Source organism: Haplochromis burtoni, unplaced genomic scaffold (assembly GCF_018398535.1).
Source record: "Haplochromis burtoni strain Fernald_Lab_line unplaced genomic scaffold, NCSU_Asbu1 Contig_289, whole genome shotgun sequence".
Taxonomy (NCBI): Eukaryota; Metazoa; Chordata; class Actinopteri; order Cichliformes; family Cichlidae; genus Haplochromis; species Haplochromis burtoni.
In genome coordinates this window covers 92633-111941 of record NW_024582650.1, presented here as the reverse complement: position 1 = coordinate 111941, position 19309 = coordinate 92633, and the positions used below count along the sequence as shown (strand labels likewise).

At 36.6% G+C, this 19309-nt stretch overlaps 1 protein-coding gene and 1 long non-coding RNA gene across 2 annotated transcripts in view; both read left to right on the top strand.

Annotated features, from left to right (window-relative positions):
• Positions 1–5365, top strand: part of LOC121815743 — an 8275-nt gene extending 2910 nt beyond the window's left edge. The window contains exons 3-4 of the long non-coding RNA XR_006055324.1: positions 3254–3323; positions 3419–5365. This is a non-coding gene — a long non-coding RNA (uncharacterized LOC121815743). The remainder of the gene's footprint in view (positions 1–3253; positions 3324–3418) is intronic.
• A 439-nt stretch (positions 5366–5804) lies between these two features.
• LOC102309487 lies at positions 5805–11576 on the top strand. The gene is made up of 5 exons (XM_042227895.1): positions 5805–7376; positions 7469–7786; positions 7871–7961; positions 11079–11163; positions 11301–11576. The coding sequence occupies exons 1-5, from the start codon at positions 7301–7303 to the stop codon at positions 11409–11411; spliced, it is 681 nt and encodes a 226-aa protein (XP_042083829.1). The 5' UTR covers positions 5805–7300; the 3' UTR covers positions 11412–11576.
• The last annotated feature ends 7733 nt before the right edge of the window (positions 11577–19309 follow it).

Here is a 19309-nt window from a genome sequence, read left to right as displayed (position 1 = left end):
GGACAAACAGTATCCCACATTCTTGATTTTTAGTTCACAAACACTTGTTGTAATGACTAACTACTCCTGATATTTTGGAGATGTTAGCTCTTTATACAGTAAAGTTACAGTGGGATACAAATAACATCAGGCCGTTTCTGCCACGATTTGTGCCCCATGCAGTTCAAATCGCGGACAAACAGTATCCCACAGCTGTTTATGTTTTTAAACCCACTTTGCACAGAGAGGCATTTTTTGATTAGATTGCAATGTTGAATAGTATTACACAGGGGAAAAAAAACAACTACACGTAAAATAATCACACCATGACGCCTCTGCCTTTCTAAATGGAGGGACAGTAACTGCATGTATATATGTAAGCTGTAAAACCTGAAGATAGTCAGATTAACAGAAACGGTATTTTGTCTCTATCTGCCATTCTGCAATTCATCTCGTGTAAACCGCAACGTGGCGCACAGCGTGACGTGAAAAAAGGCGCATACCTTTGACGTTGCGTGACGAACTCTGTATTCCTCGTCCACACGTAAACGCAAAAAAAGTTTTAAAAAAATCTCAGTTTTTGGTGATTCGAAACGCCGTTTATGTGTGGACGAAACAGCTGCGTTTTCAAATATACCCGTGTAGGTGTGGACGTAACGTAAAAGAGTTAGTAGTTTATTTCCTTACTACCTGTAATTTATTGCAGATTAGTTGTATTTGCTTAATTGCTTACTAAATGTTTGAGGTGTGAAATAAACCGCAATGGAGCAAAATATGGGTGTGTGTGGTTGGAGGATGTGCGAACATTTGTCTTGTAAAACAAAGGGGGGCCTAGCAAAAAACGTTTGGGAACCACTGGTTTAATTATTCAGTGCACTTTGCAGAAGGAGATGCTGGATGGGAGAGTAATGCAGAGGAAGCCTGTTCTGCACACTTGCCACAAACAGAGTCACTTGGGGTATGCTAAAGCACATTTGGACAAGCCAGCTTCATTTTGGAATAAGGGGCTGTGGACTGATGAAACTAAAATTGAGTTATTTGGACATAACAAGAGGCGGTATGCATGGTGGAAACAGAACACAGCATTCCTAGAGAAACACTTGCTACCCACAGTAAAATGTGGTGGCGGTTCCATCATGCTGTGGGGCTGAAGTGCAGGTACTGGGAATCTTGCTAAAGTTGAGGGTTGCATTCCAGTCAGTATCAGCAGGTTCTTGAAAATCTACTAAGACGTTCAGGCAGAGGATCAAGTACAATATTCTGGAATGGCCATCTCAGTCCCCAGACCTGAATATTATTGAAAATCTATGGTGTGACCTGAAGCGGGCTGTCCATGCTCAGAAACCATCAAACCTGAGTGAACTGGAGATGTTTCGTAAAGACGAAAGGTCCAAAATCCATTCAACCAGAATCCAGACTCATTGGAAGCTATAGGAAGCGTTTAGAGGCTGTTATTTCTGTAAAAGGAACATCTACTTACTTAATACTTAAGCTACTGTGTACTTCACACACATGGGAGATGCCAAACTGACTTTCATTGTTCTTGTAACAGTGACAATAAAATATCATTGTGTTCATCTGCTATATGATATATTTAAATGAAATTGCTGATCCAAATAGCCAGTGATTTACGAAGGAAAATGATCAAGGGTGCCCAAACTTTTGCATACCACTGTAAGTCCAAAATGCAGTAGGAAGACGTATGTACATACTTATTAATCCCTACCCCACGCTCAACACTCTATTGAATCAACATATTCGATGTTACCCCAACTTCCCCTCATCACTAGCCCCACACAATAAAGACAGGCTGAAGGACATGTATAACCATAGCTACAGTGATAGATATAATTCAGATACAATTTAGCATAGTTATATATATACACTATCTTCATCAGCTTTATCAGTTTCATATTCTTCCAAATCACGTTTCAAAACATCTTTATGAACGGACTAATGCTTGAACATTGCTGTACCCACAGGAAAACTGTTCCACAGTTTTACTCCACAAATGGTAATACAAAAGGTTTTAACTCTTGTCTGTGCTTTAAGAGTCTTCAAATTAAATGTTCCCCTCAAATCATAGTCCTCTTCTCTGTCAAAAAACATCCTTTGTACATTTCCCGGTAACATATTATATCTGGCTTTGTACATAATCTCTGCTGTTTTTTATTTTATAAGATCCATAAGCCTCAGGATTTTCAATTTTAAGAACATAATGTTAGTGTAGTCTCTAAATCCTGCTTTAGTAATCATCCCGATTGCTTTTTTCGGAGTTTTACATAATGTTATTTATTTGTTATCTATTATCACACCCAGAAATTTTGTATGAGAAACTTGCTCCACTTCAACATTATTTATCAACAATTTGCTCCAGCATCTCTTTTACAATTTCCAAATAACACAAATGTAGTTTTATTCAAGTTTAGCAATAACTTATTTCTATCAAACCACATTTTCAGTTTAATTATTTCTTGTGTGACAATTTCCAAAATCCGTGAATTCTCTCCAGCACAAAAAATATTTGTATCATCTGCAAATAAAACAAACTGTAATATATCAGATGTTTTACATATATCATTGATGTACAGGATAAACAGTTTTGGTCCCAATACTGACCCCTGTGGAACGTCACAAACACTGTCCAGGCACTCTTATTGATATTCACCAATCTTCACAAATTGTTGTCTGTCTATCAAATAATAAGCTTTTTTTTTAGGTCAACAAAAACTCCAACTGAGCATTTTCTTTGAACTATTATTAATGATATTTTCAATTAGTTTAGTTAATGCTGCGGATTCATTTGTATTGGGAATATTATATCCTGTTATAACAGGATGTTCCAAAATTCAACCCTATTATTGCAATAACCACAGTAATGACAATACTTAAAGAACTGGGATGTGTCAGTAATGGGACTGAAAAACACAATAACTGTATACGCAACTGTTTACATTCACTTTCAAAGACAATTTTCACATTTTTCTTTGCTATGAACTGTCAGATTATGTATTGTGCGATTAAAAGTGTGTGTCATACATATCACCCATAATTCATACCTCTAATTTGGTAAATATCAAAAAGCAGCAACAGATATTTATAATTTTCACTATAAATAATCCACTATCAGAAAATTTTCAAAGGAAGGAAACAAAAAAAAGAATATGTTTTGTGTTTATTCTAGTCATTATGAGGCAGTGTTTACTCATCCTGTCTTACTGAAACACCGGGTGACTTCTAAGATTTTATTATTGGTCACTTCTTTTTTTTGCAGAAAAAGCATGATGATGAAACTAAATCAGGATGCCGTCCAGGATCAGATTCCTCCTCAGTCAGGAGAAGAGGTCAGAAGATTGTTGCCATCTTTAACACTGTCACATGTCTCTGCCTTTGTACAGTCTGTACTTTGTCTTCATAGACATCTCTCCCTCAACCACAGGGTGGCAGCACTAATTGCAAAAACAACAGGCAGAGGAGTCAGTATATGGAGAGACTGAATTCAATCTATGATCACTTCAATCTATGAAGTGATCAACTGAAAAACCTTCCAGTTCCTGACAGACATGAACAGTGTCAAAGGAGAAACTAAAAGGGAACGCCGTCAGAGGGAGAACACCCGGGCTATAATACCCTCAGCTTCAGCTCAGACAAATGACTCTGCCTGTGAGCAGAACAGTTCCAACCATCCATCACCATCCAAGGAGCTTTTATATCTCAAGGATCTTTGCTGTAACAACTTTGAGAGCACTTAGTTTGACAGAAGTGTTTTTCTTCATCTGTGAGTATAAGACCAGGTTCACCAACTTATGTACTGTCAACCTATTGACTGACTATAAGAAAGCCTATGACTCACACGGATCCTGGAATGCCTAGAAATACAAGAACAACAGGACCCTAAGAGCCTTCATCAGGAATTCAATGGGGATGTGGTGAACAATGCTAGAGGCCAACTTGAAGCCAAGTGCGTGGTCAAGTGTGGGATTTACCAAGGAGATGCACTGTCCCCACTGCTGTTCTGCATAGGCCTGAACCCCCTTAGCCAGATCATCAACAAGACTGGCTAGGGATATCAACTACACAATCAAGCAATCATTAGCCACCACAACTATATGGATGACATCAAGCTGTATGCCAAGAGAGAACGAGACATAGACTCACTGATCCATACCACTAGGATATACAGCAATGACACTGTGATGTCATGCGGACTGGAGAAGTGTAGTGAGATGGTAACAAAGAGAGGGAAAGCAGAACTGAGCAAACTGCACTGGCAGAAGGCAACAATGCAGACATCAAGGCCAGCTACAAGTCCATCCATACCATGCATGGAGGGTTTCACCATATCCTGGGATTGTGCACTAAGCAGAATGAAGGAGACTAGTGAGTGTCAGTGTCATTATTGCTTTACTCTGCAGAAAGATTATGATAAGGACACTGAATCAGGATCAGTTTCTCCCTCAGTCATGAGAAGAGATCAGAAGATCGTCATCATCTTTAATACTCTCAAATTTTGTCTACCAAATTTTATTTTAGCCTTTTGTCTGTATAGGTAAGTATATTTATTTATACATGATTTGAAGTTCTCTGAACCATTTTCCAACAAAAGACACTCAGGAAATTCAGACCTCCACCAAGGCAGGTCACTCTCTGTGCAGGATTTTAGGGAATAGTGTTGTAATTTGTGTTCATTATTTTGTTTTCTTTGTTGCTTTTAAGCATTTTAAAGAAGTTTCACTGCAGAAATAATTAAGTGTAAAGTGCAGACGTTTGCTGTTTGCCCCACAGAAATACTTTTTAATATGTGTGCCATAATTTTGAGTATAATAATAATAATAATAATTTTTTATTGTTCATTAATGTGGATGTAGCGGATGTTTGTTTAGTAAAATGTCCTTAAATATTTAGTAATAATTAGCAAATGAACAAACGTTTTCTATGTTAATGAACATTTTTGGATTTTAGCTATTCTGTTTTTACATTTTGTATTTTTGTATTGATTTTTTTATTTTGTCTTTACATCAGAGAGTGGTACAGAGCTGTGTTGTTGTCAACAAGACACTTGGTGATGTTGACTTGTAGCATATCCAATAAAAAAAAGATAAAACAATAATCTCTTGGATTTTCAATATTTCCTTCTGCTAGAATCACTGCACATAAACAGCGGTTATAGTTGTTTGGCCTGCAGCATTCACACTACCCCCCTAAATGTACTTGAAATGAGAGGAGAGTTAAACACAGAATTAATTTGACTGCAATCTGCTATCTACTGACATCTAGTGGTGAGATTACAGCTACACACTGTACCTTAAATCAACCTCCCAGTTTTTAAGTGACTGTTTAAGACTGACATATTATATTATTTGTATGTTGAAATATTATGTGATTAAACTTCATGAACCCTTAAATTTATTTTATTCACTGAAGACATTTATACATGGTGCAGCACGGTGGCATGGTTGTTAGCACTGTTGCCGCACAGCAAAAAGGTCCTGAGTTCAACTCCACCATGAGGCCGGGGTCTTTCTGTGTGGAGTTTGCATGTTCTCCCCGTGTCTGCGTGGGTTCCCTCCGGGTACTCCGGCTTCCTCCCACCGTCCAAAGACATGCAACTTGTGGGGATAGGTTAATTGGATAATCCAAAATTACTACTAGGTGTGAATGTGAGCGCGAATGGTTGTCTGTCCCTGTGTGTTGGCCCTGCGACAGACTGGCGACCTGTCCAGGGTGTAACCCGCCTCTCGCCCTATGACAGCTGGATAAGCAGAAGCGAATGGATGGATGGAATGGACATTTATACATGCGACATTACAAGTGACCTACAGTTCTTCATCGCTTCTAATTTTATACAGAAACCATTTCATCAAAGTATTTTCTATACAGACTCCCACCTACAATTGGATTGCTTATTGAAAAGGATGATTCTTGAAATTGTGTCCAACCGAGATACACTGTTAATCACTGTGACATTTAATAGATACTAATCCAGCCTTTCAACTTTTTATTTGATCAAATTTCTGCTCACTGAGTACCAATTTTATTCTTTTTTTTAGTAAATCTCTCTAAATCTGAGCACTTTATATTTTATTAATATGACTGAACTTGATCCTCACTTAACTGCTTATGTTATGCTACAGGTAAAATGTGCTTTTTAAGAAAAGCAATCCATAGTTTAAAATAAGTTTGATAAACATACACATTAGCATATTAACATACATACTGGCATATTTTCAAACTTGATCTGTAAGATTCTTTCTTATGAACGACGTTTGATGCATAAATGTAGAATATATATGAATATATGTAACAAGTGGAACATGTAATGTTTTTAAATAGCCAGCAGATTGTGACAGTTGATTATATTTATATTATTAAGTTGATAAGTTGGTTAGTGATAACTGGATAAATGTGATTTAAAAGGTGGCCTTTAACCTTTGTGTGTCTAAGATGAATACCTGGGATTTACAGAACGAGATGTTTATTATTAGTGGTTTTTAACATCACAAAAATGTGATGACTCAGTTTAAACAATCTGAGAAGCATTTTATGTGAAGTATATTGAGTTAATATTTTATGAAAGATTTAAAAGAAATCCAACTGTACAATGAAATAAAAATTCTAATAAATAAAATGTGTGATTGAGTGCAGACAAAATGGGTAAAATGAACTTTCATTTTACTGATAAAAGATTCAAACTTGAGAAATTCTTCAATTAGAAAATAAATATATTAATTTAGTGAGCACCCCAAACTATTTGTATTTTTAAAAGAATGAATCGAGCCAAGAGAAGACACTGAAAAGAAGAAATGTCAGTAGTAAGGTAGAGGTGACTGATATATTCTAACTTTGGGAAATTTTGGGTCCTTTCATTTTTCTTTGAGATCTTCAACTTTCTGAAATTCATTTGCTAAATACACAGTTTTTACTTCATTAAACCAATCAGTCCAACTTTACAATGTAAAAGCACACCACAGTGTTTGGGTGTGATTTTCTGAGGTGGTGATGTAGTGTTGCAGTTCAAAGTTGCCTCTCTACACAAGTGAGTCACACGAGAGACTAAATTATAGGAGACAATTGTTTTTCATATAATTATATTCCCACTTCACTTTCCATGTTTGAACTGTGACAGTTTGTTGTGAATCTGAAATATTGTATAAATTACTCCCATGTAACATGTATTTTTCCATGTATTTTCTCAAAAAAGGTGAATCACATATTTGTGTTGAGTTTAACTGCAACAAACCACTTCCTCTTTTTTTGCGGCTCCTCCTCAGATACACATAAAGCTGACGGTGAAGTTCAGGTCTGTTTCTCTCTCTGTCTGATGATCACGATGTTCACTATAAACCGAGCAGCACTGCTCTTCGTTCAGCTGTTAGTGGTGTGGGATGTCTTTGCAGGTAAAGAGCACATTTGTGTTTGAGATTCACTTATTTACAGATGAAGTGCAGATAGAATTTTATATTGAATGATTGTCTCCTTTAAACTATAGTGATCGTTAAAGTCAACCACAGAGCTGTGCTGGTGTCCCGAGGAGACTCAGTGACGCTGACTTGCAACATATCCAAGACAAATGCAACACAAATCTCCTGGACCAACAAAAGATCTGTTTTTCATTATTCCATTGAGCTGAATCGCACCCATTCAAATTTCTCATTGCATAGACTGAAAATAAATCATGAGTTTCCTACAAAGCTCATTATTCTTAGTGCTCAACCTGAAGATGAAGGACTTTATACATGTAACATAACAGACAGACGTGGCGTAAACAGCTTTACATGGAGTTTAACTGTGTCTGAGAACCCCACAGGTAGGTAGACAAAAAGCAGATCCAGTCAATTCTAGCAAAGGTCAACCAAGCATTTTAAATTAATTCACTGCTGATTTGATACAGAATCCACTTCATCAAAGTATTTTCTATACATACTCCCACCTGCAATTGGATTCCTTCTGTGTTGCATCACACTAGCTGTGTTTCTCTACAGGTGAGTAAAACCTTTTTATCTTCATAATGAATGTATGAATGTGATTATTTTGTGTTCTTCTTCTTTCTTGCGCCGCACCAAATAAGAAAAAAACAAAGTGAAATGGAAATAAATGTATATTGCTAATATTATAGGATAGTAATTTGTTTAAAATTAAAATTGTCATATTTCTATGATGATTTCAAAGCAAATTATGATAAATGAAAATTCCAAGTACACAATACAATCGAAAAATAAAATGCATTTCGATTCATAAAACCAACCTGGACCTCTTGAGTTCAGTTCAGTTAAATAACAAAATCACTGAGACAGGGTGAATGTTAATACCAGACGAAGAATGCAGGTGAAAAATCTCTCATTGCATCCAGCTCTGTCAGTAAACATGGTAAACTGTGATGGAGCAAAATACTGAAACTGCATCCATCCAGCGAGTGTGTTCAATAAAAAATAAAACACAGAATAAATGTGTCTGGCAGTAGTTTCTTTTATTACTCAACCCAACCTTTTTATTTCATATGAAGATGCTTTATTGTTTTAGGTAGGAGAACACCAGAATTATCAAGTTTGAGCTGAAATAGTTTTTATTTTTCAAGTTTAGTTTTTTGTTCAGTACGTCTGTAAAGGCTTAAATCAGCCTCTGTTCTTTATGTTGGCCTATTTTTCTATACAGACGAGAGTGAAAAGAGGAAATAAGAGTCGTGAAGAAGTGGTTAAAGGTGGTCAGAGTCAAAGCTAACATTGATACTGGGGACTTTTTCTTTTTTTTTCTTTTTTTGTGGTAAACCTCCGGCGTGCATGTTTCCATTCTGCAACTAGAAAAATACCTTTGTTACTCTCAAAGAGTCTGCGTTCACTGTGCGTAGGGTCATCGTGCTTCATGTAGATTTTGCTACAAACAACTGAGATGCACTCCCCAAATAGATGATATTCCCTGCCGTAAATTAAGGTTTGGTACACAGGAAATAAGTTCAACAAGACACTCGGAGACAAAACAGGGCCAGACAACAAGAGGGATAAGAAAGCTGGAATGCTGAATACTTGAGAAAGATAATCTGAAAGAAGACGAGAAGAACTTAGCTCACATGCAGAGAGGAGGAGACAGAGGCAGGTATATTGTGGAATATAGTAGGAACTTAAAATGGTGTGGTCAAATAGGACTACAGGAGGTAAAAAAATCAGAACTTTATGTAGTACTCATGATGAGTACTACGTAAAGTTATAACATATAACACTAAAACCACTGCTGATTGATGCATCCAGGGCATTTCGGGGTTCAGTTTTTTGCTCAAAGATGATTTGACATGACTCTGGGGACTGTGTTGTTCTTGTGCTTTTAGATTTGACAGCTGTGTTTGATACAGTGGATCATGCCATTTTACTCTCTCGTTTGGAGCACTGGGTGGGCATTAGGAGTGTTTCAGTTCTTTCTTGGCAGGGCGAACTTTTTGTGTCAGTCTCTGTAACCATGTGTTGTCCTCCACTCCTCTCTTTTGTGGTGTCCCACAGGGCTCAGTTCTAGGTCCCCTTCCTCTTTTTTTAATATCTGATCCCTCTTGGTCCTATACTGAGAAAACACGGCATTACATTGCACTTTTATGCTGAGGACTGTCAGATCTATGTCCCTCTAAAGAAAAAAGGCACATATTTCACACACCATTACTTCAGTATCCTGATGAAATTAAGGCTTGGATGTCTCTTAACTTTTTAAAATTCAATGACAGAAAGACTGAGGTGATGGTTTTTGGTAGCCCCACTGAGACCCCAAATGTGTGTTTAGATACCTTGGCCCAGTATGTTAAGCCAACTGTCACAAACCTGGGGATCAAAGTGGATTGAACTGAAAGTTGACAGTCAGATTAAGGCAAAATCAAGCTTCTTTCAGCTCAGGCAGCTGGCTAAAATAAAGCCAATTCTTTCACAGCACACTTTGAGACAGTTATCCACGCTTTTGTTTGCACTCAGCTGGATTACTGTAATGCACTTTATATAGGGATCAGTGCATCATACGTTACTCATCTACAGAGGGTGCAAAATGCCACAGCTCCTCTTTTAACTGGCACCCATATTTTAGCTTCACTTGACTGGCTGTCCATTTCTTTTGGGATTCATTTTTAAATTATTTTATTTGCTTTTAAATCCCTCAATGGCCTAGCCCCATCTTAAGTGTCTGAGCTGCTACAGTCTTATACACCCACCCGCTCTCTCAGGTCAGCTGATCAACTGCTCTTGAAGGTACCCAGGACTCAGCATAAACTTAGAGGAGATCTAGCTTTTGCTGTAGCAGCTCTGTGGAAATGTGGAATGATCTGCCTTTAGAGATTAGACAGGCTTCTTCTCTAAATGTTTTTAAATCACTCCTAAAAACCCACCTCTTTCCCCTTTCCTTTGACCCCGTGTGAGATGTTGGTTTTATTTTTAGTTGATTCTATGCTGTTTTATCTTGTTTTTAATATAGGGCTGTTTTTTTCTGTATTACGTCTTTTGTTTATTTATTTTTGCTGTTTTCTGTTATTCTATTGTTTTTAACTTATTTTCTGTACAGCACTTTGGTCCTGTGCTGGGTATTTTAAAGTGCTTTATAAATAAAATTGGATTAGATTGGATTGGACTGGACTGGAGGTTCCGATAACCAACCCTGTGATTAAATAGCACCAACCCTATATCACAGATACCTATAAAGAAAATATTTAGAATACAAGAAATGTAGTAGCAAACCTCACAAGATCCTCCAGATCTCCATCAGACTGAAGTCTGAGGTTTCAGAACAAACTCAATTGTTCCAGTCAACGATGTTTTAGTGACACAAGGGGAGGAGCTTAACACTATTGGGCAGGTAGTTTTAATGGTGAGCCTGAGCAGTATCTATCAGAATTTCACTGTATTAAATAAGTTGAATTATTTAAAGAATATAACACAAAACTGAATGTTACATTCATTTTTCATGAACACAAAATATGTTTTCATTCATTTCACCAAAATTTTTACCTCTACTTTGTCAAAAAACAAAATATCTACTGAAAAATAATGATTATTTTTACTATCAGCAAATTCTTAATCATTTCTAAACCCATATATAAAAATGAAACAAAAATAACATTCTGTGTTATTTTTCATTAGATGCTGCACCAGGACCCTGAAAAATGGCTTGCATGAGATCAGGACCTTGAGTTTTGTCCAGTATCATGCTCAGCTGGAAGGAAAGGTTAGAGGAACTTTATTTACTTATTTATTTTTTTCACACAAAGTGTTTCAACTCATATCTTCTCTTACCTACCCTCATGCTTGCTATTTAATGTTTTTCTCGTAAGAATTAAGTTTATTTACACTTTTGATCCATAGGTGGTCCCTCCACAACCTCAAAGTTTTGCAGTGTACAGGACAGGCAGCACTTTGAGAGACTCAGTCCAACCTGTGACTTATGGTGTGCTGACAAGAAGAAAGTCCAGATAAAAGCTGAAAAGGAAACAAAGTATAGACTGTTTAATTCATTGTCAGTGCTTGTAAGAATAATTCAACCACAAAGCTCAAACATCATTTTTCATTGTGTCTGCCTGGATTTATAGAATCAATTTACAAAAATAACAAATGATTGCTTTGATGTTGACCATGCAGTTTAGTTTTATTTTTATTACCAGGTTTTGAAACGTCTAGAGGTTGTACCAATTAAGAAAAAACTAAAGGAAATATAAATTTATTTACATTATTTACATTACACTTAAAAATGAAAATTGTCACATTTCTATTATGGTTTTAAAGCATTTTATAAAAAATGAAAATTCCAAGTACACAACAATGCTAACAAATAATATGCATATAGGTTCATAAAACCAAGCTGGACCTCTTGAATTTAATTCTGTTAAATAACAAAATCACTATATTAGTGGGCACAGGTTTTATGTTCGTACCAGACCAAGAATGCAGCTGCAAAATCTTTCATTGCATTCAGCTCTGCCAGTCCACATGGTAAACTGTGATGAAGCAAAATGCATCCATCAACAGGGAGTGTGTTAGAAAAAAAAGAAAAAGCATGGTTAAAATGTGTCTGGATGTAGATTGACATGTAAAAATATTTCCCAGAAAAATTTAATTACTCACCGTTTTTTCATTTCATATGAAGACTTTTTTTTTCTTTCAGATATATTCAAAGGTAGGAGAACACCTGCAGCGTTTCAGCTGAAACAGTCTTTTTTGGTAAAGAAAAAAAAATGCAGTTTTTTGTTCAGTACTTATGTAAGAACTGCAAACTTCTAACTTTACAGGCTTGAATTATCTCTATGTTGATGCTTATGATGCTTAAACATACGCGTTTTTGGAAAAAAAACAAAGAAAACTTGGATCATTACTTTTGTATAGATTTTACTTGGACAATCTACAAATGACTAAGATGCACTCCCCAAATAGACTGTATCCACTGCTGTTAATCAAGGTTTGTGTTTATTTACAGTGAGAATTAGTGAACAATGTGCAACAGTTTCAATAACTTGGTTTCCGTGAACGTGCTCCCGACTTTCGCTCCATGCTCGTGGTTTGTGACAGACAAATTCCCCAACACTTGATTAACCAATCACTCCACTCCCATGACCTGGTAAGACAAAATGGGGAGATCAGTGGCAAACTCACGAAAAGCATGGCCGCAATAGTTCCGCTCAGAGCCCAAGGTTCACTAACTCAATAACTCAACGATCCAGAGTCGACTAAAGCCCACCCACCCAGCTAAGTAGTGTCCACTGACAAAGGTAATTAGTGGCAGCTGGTGAGACTAAATGGGAGACAGGTGCGGCTGACTTCAGTGCAGGAATCTCTTCCGGCCTAATGATTCATTAAAACTGGCACACCGAAACACACAAACACAGAGGAGACAGGGGACCAGGAGGGGAGCCGAAAACAGTACACAAAGAAAAACATGCCCACAGGCAGGTCAGCCGGCTGAGACTTTCAAACCATGACAGTTTGGTTAGTTCAACAAGACACCCGGAGACAAAACAGGGTGAGGCGACAGGAGGATAACAAAGCTGGAATGCTGAATACATGAGAAAGGTTGGAGGTTAGCCACACTACTCAGGCCAGTCAGTTAAATAGAACAAGAGACCTTTATTTGTCATTAGCAGACCATACAAGCCAGGTCTCCACAGCTTTACTCTGTCTGTATATACATGTGCAGGGTTAGGTAGTCGCCGGTGCCAGCCTGTTACGTTGAGGTCTCTTGGAACAGATACACGAGCAGCATGTAATGGCTGCTGCTGCACTCACACACACCCAAGGAGTCTCTCCTACAATAGTAGGACAACACCCCCTAGCGGTGCTATATCACATTAATAAGGGTTGGTACAGTGTGGACATAAAGGAATATCGAAAGTTAAAATCAGAAATTAAAGATGATCATGATGAGTTCAAAATAAAGGAAGAACAGATATAATGCAAGACAAAATATAAAACCATAAATATAACTTATGGTTTCTGGAGAGTGCACAACTCGCAATCAGAAATGTGTTCATGCACAAAAAATTGCATTCAAACATTATATACCATCCATCCATCTTCTTCCACTTATCTGGGTTTGCAGTGGAAGCAGGCTAAGTAGAGAAGTCCAGTCCTGGTATAGGGTCTCCGATGGACATTATATACTAAAAAATAAAATAAAAAAATAAACCACACACTAACTGCCAACTGATGCATCCAGAGCATTTGGGTTTCAGCATTTTACTCAAAGATGATTTGACATGTGGACCGGGTGAGCTGAGGTTCAGATAATCGACCCTGTAATTAAAAGAGCACCAACTGTACTTTGAGTCACAGCTACTTATAAAGAAAATATTAAGATGACAAGAAAGAACCTAAGATATTAATGTAGCAGCAAACCTCACAATATCCTCCAGATCACCATCAGACTGAAGTCTGAGTTGTTCCAGTCACTGATGTTTTAGTGAAACAAGAGGAGGAGCTAAATAATATTTGGCTGGAAGTTTTAATGGTGAGATTGAGGGGTATCTATGTTAAATAAGTTGCATTATTTACATAATAATAATAATTCTAATTTGTACTGATAGAGATCTGATTTTCAATATTCAAAAATTATTACACCTTACCATTTTTTTCACTTTACAGATTAAAAATAGATCAAGAACTAATCCCAAGAGAACATTTTTTAGTGCTCAGCCTGACTGACTTTATACTCCAACTAACAGAATTGTCACATAAAGCATTATGTGAAATTGAACTGTGTATAAGAATCTCAAAGACGGGTAGAATAAAAAGCAGGACCAAGTTCTATTAATGCAAAACAAGCACTTGAAATGAATTTGCTGCTGTATGTTTAAGACATTAGCTGCTACAAAACCACACACATAGAAACCAGACCCGAAGTGTAACCTGCATTTACTATTGTTAAAGAAATGTAGCAGCACGAGGTGGTGGGAATTATAAGGAAAAGAGCAAGGAATCAATAATGTCACACGCACACACTAGAATGGCGGCGATGCAATTGCTCAAAAGCTTTTACAAGTGTGAGGAAAATCCTACAACGCCACCAGTGGGTGAATGGGATGCCAAATGAGAACAAGTCCAAAAGTTTTCCTTAAAGTGGAAAACTTGCGGCGATCAGTTTCCCACTGGCCGCCGTTTCTTTGCCAGTAATGGGATGTCCGCCCGTCTTCACACAAGCCATCTTCCCTAGCGATCAGACAGCATGCCCTTCTCTCTCCTGGCTTCTACACGCTCCTTCCTCCTACAGTCTGGGCACTCTCTCCCTTTTTGGTGCTTTTTTTTTGTTTTAAACAGGTCCTTTAACAAGATGGGAGGCCACATATGATGGTGGCAGCTTTTAACCAATTTGTCTAATTTGACTATAAAACAAACAAATTTCCACTGTGTGACATATGCACATTAACAGGCTTCCATATATGCCTCCAATACTATTCTAAAACTTCAAAAGCCAGATCAGTGCTCAAAAATCATACGTTGTGGGCAAGGGCGTAGATTTGGTTTTGGCATTGGTGGTGACGGATGATTCAACCACCAAATCCTGCCCTGTTTCTTTTTTTTCCCTTCTTGTCTTTGCTTCTTGATAAAAAAGGAGAAATATACATACATGTGCTACATATGCTATTCTACATGCTTTTAAACCATTTAAAATTACAATTCATAGTTTTATATGTGAATTATATAATGTTAAATTACTATTAAACAAATGACTAAGTATTTTAGACTTTAGTTTACTTGAGCCATATTTCATATAAATCAGGTATCATACAAAAATAAAAACAGCTTCAAACACAGTCATGACAATAAAAGAATATGACTTTAAGGACTTAACAACATTACTTCAGTTATAGTGCACCAACATCTCTTATACAGGGTGGGCCATTTATATGGATACACCGTAATAACATCATCATCATCACCTTTATTTATAAAGCACTTTAAAACAATTACAGCTGACACAAAGTGCTGTACATTGGAACTGTAAAATAAAATTACATGAGATATAAATAAAAACAAAATAAAAGAAGAGTAAAATCATTAATTAAATAACTACTTCAATTAAAAGAGAAACTAAGTCTCACCTGAGGTTAAAAGCCAAGGAATAAAAGTGGGTTTTAAGACGTGATTTAAAAGTGGACAGTGAAGGGGCCTCTCTAACGTGCATGGGCAAATTATTCCATAATTTTGGAGCCACGACAGAGAAGGCCCTGTCCCCTCTGAGCTTCCTCCTGGAGTTAATGTGTGCAGGAAGGGAGGGGGGTCCTTGTTGTTGTTGTGACTATCCGGGGGCTGAAGAGAGTGTTTGCGCACTCTCCCAGGAGTTAACAGCCCATTTACCAGTGTTACCGAATAAACAGAAAAATTGAGATCAAAACGTCTGGTTTTTGAGAACATATGGGAAGGTTACAGTATAAAACAAAAATAAAGTTCTGTGTTATTTTTCATTAGATACTGCACCCGGACCCTGAACAAGGACCTGCATGATATCAGGACTTTGAGTTTTGTCCAGTATCATGTTCAGCTGAGAGGAAAGGTTAGAGGAATTTTATTTTTTTCCACACAAAGATTTTTATTCCTCACAAAGTGTTTCAACTCATATCTTCTCTTACCTATTCTCATGTTTGCTATTTAACTTTTTTCTTGTAGAAATTAAGTTTATTTACACTTTTGATCCATAGGTGTTCCCTCCACAACCTCAAAGTTTTGCATTATAAAGGACAGGCAGCACATTCAGAAAATCATTTTTATCTGGGGCTTCGAGTGTGCTGACAAGAAGAAAGTCCAGATAAAAGATGAATAGGAAACAAGGTATAGACCAGAAGGAGAGGTCGAGGGAAAGTTCACATTGTTTTCTGTTTAATTCTTGTACTGGAAAAGAAAATGTTACACATTGTAGACCTAATTTTCTATCTGTACAAGTAAAGTTTTGTGTAAAAACATTTGATTTTCAATCTTAATTTTGACTGTTTTTTTTTTTTTTATCTTTGACTTGTTTCTTCTGTTTCAGATATATTAGTTTTGTCATAAATGTATTAAATTAGGCTTTTTGCACCTGATTATTTTCATAAAGCTGAAACTGGATATATGTAATTTTTTTAATAAGCATAAAATTAAGCTCATTCAGATTATGTCTGTTGTGTAAATATCTCCAGGTAACTTGCTGGTGATTTTCAAACAGATTTGGACTAACATTTGTGTCCTGGTTTTGAATCCACCATCTGGCTGGGACTTCTCTATGTGGAGTTTGCATGTTCTCTCCGAGTACTCTGACTTCCTCCCACAGTTCAAAGACATGCTGTTAGTCACGTTACGTTAATTGGTAATTCTAAATTGCCAATCAGTTTGTCTCCAGGCTGCTTTTTACACCCTCCATTTGAACTTAACTAGTTTTGTTTTGAATGTGGCTGCTGAGATTTTAGCCAACAATAAAAGTGAAAAACATAATTCTGGAAGTTGTGTCCAACATGTTCATGATACTGAATGTGAAATTCGACGGCCACTTTGAAGACATTTTATACAAATTGCTATTTTAACAGTTAGCTGCTCACTGACCAAGATGTTTTGTACTACTTAGTGAATTTAGTCTTGTTCTTGGTTCTCATTTGGTTCTTTATCCATTATACTGGCATTATTACATCTAGTTTAGTTCAATTCCCCAAAGCGCTGAGAATAGGATTGGAGCCCCTTTTCTGAGAGAGCTACTTTAACTCTTGGGGGCAAAGATTCAGCTGATAAATTTTCCTTCATTCCAGCGCATCTTATATTTATGAAATGAGTGACTAAATTACAAGAAGAAATTATTGGCAATATAATTGTGTTCAGTTTCTTGAATAACTGTGTTTGATCTGTGACATTTGTAGTTAAATTCAATCATTGCATTCATGACATCCATCCAACTTATTGTTTGAACAAATGGTGACACATTTACATACATTAGTTTCGTAGCTCAGCAGTAGAGCAGCTAACCACTTCCTTTTTGTGGCTCCTCCTCAGATACACATAAAGCTGACAGTAAAGTTCAGGTCTGTTTCTTCCTCTCTCTGTTGATCATGATGTTCAGGCTAAACCAAGCAGCACTGCTCTTCATTCAGCTGTTAGTGATGTGGCATGTCTTTGCAGGTAAAGAGCACATTTGTGTTTAAGATTCTTTTTTTTCTAGATTAAATGCAGATATAATTTTATATTGAATATCTCCGTTAAGCTTTAGACATTTTTGGAGGAAATCACAGAGCTATCCAGATTTTCTACTGATATGTATTTATTATTTCTTTCAATCTTACATGTTGCTTAAAGACGACCACAGACCTATGTTGGCGTCCACAGGAGACTCAGTGACGCTGACTTGCAACATATCTGAGAAAAATGCAACACTTATCACCTGGACTAACAAAAGATCTGTTTTTCATTATTCCATTGTGCTGAATCGCACACATTCAAACTTTAATAGACTGAGAATAAACCATGAGTTTCCTACAAAGCTAATTATTTTTAGTGCTCAGCCTGAAGATGAAGGACTTTATACATGTAGCATAACAGACAGAAGTGGCGTAAACAGCATTACATGGAATTTAACTGTGTCTGAGAACCCCAAAGGTAGGTAGAACAACAAACAGGAATAATCACTTCTAGTAAAGGTCAAACAAGCCATTTAAATTAATTCTCTGCTGATTTTATACAGAATCCATCGCATCACAATATTTTCTATACATACTCCCACCTGCAATTGGATTCCTTCTTTGTTGCATCACACTAGCTGTCTTCCTCTATAGGTGAGTAAAAGCTTCACATAACTTGGATGAATTTGGAATTTTTATAGAATTAACAGATGAGTGAATGCATGAATTAATCTATGTGTGCTAGGTTGCTGAAATGTAAGCTCTGGTCTGATTTCACTGTATAATACCGAAGTATAGCGACAATAATGGAATCTTTATCTTTCTTTTTAAATCAAGGTTTGGTACACAACTCACCACTAAAGTCCATCTGAGAGAGGACAAGGATAACTATAATATTATAGTATTTTATATATACAGAGGAGGGGAAAGACAGAGGCAGGTATAAAGCGCATTAGAAAATCACATACAGGAAGTGAAATAATAAAGTTGAGAGCCAGTGATGACTACATAATAAAAGAGGAACAAAAAAAATAAAATAAAATGCAAAACAATGATTGAAAATCGACAGTAACATACTGACTGTTGATCGATACATACACGGCAATTTAGGCTCAGTCCTTTGCTCAAGGACAATTTGACATGTGGACTCAGGGAGCTAAAGGTCAAACAATAAACCTGGTAATAAGTCACCGGTAGCTCTGAAGAAAATCTTCAAATAACTCAATTTGAAGAAAAAAACTCAAAAAAATATGTTCAGATATTCATCTAGCTTCAAAATTGCCCAGATCTTTATCAGATCGAGAACTGAGGTGCCAGAACAAGCTCAAGTGCTCTGGTCACAGGTGTTTTGGTGAACACTACTGATCAGGCTGTTTCAGTGTTGTGTCCAAGTAATGTCTATCAGACTTCAGTATTTAAATACTTTACAGTATTTAAATACTGTAACAGAAAACTGAATGTTACAAACATTTTTCAGTTGAATCAGAAAAAAGCCTCAGGTACTTTAAAATCGAAAACAACATTTACTTTACCGTCTGTGCTAATATATATTTTGTTTAGTGTTAAAGTATTAAGCTTTGATATTTAGTGCTACTCTAATTAGCACTTTTACACAATAGTATAGTATAGTAGTGTAGTGCATTTTCATTTCATGAAATATGAAAATATATTTTTTTGAAAAGCAAAAAGTATCACACAGCCAGAGATGGGCAGTAACGCGTTACTTGTAACGTGTTACTGTAATCCGATTAC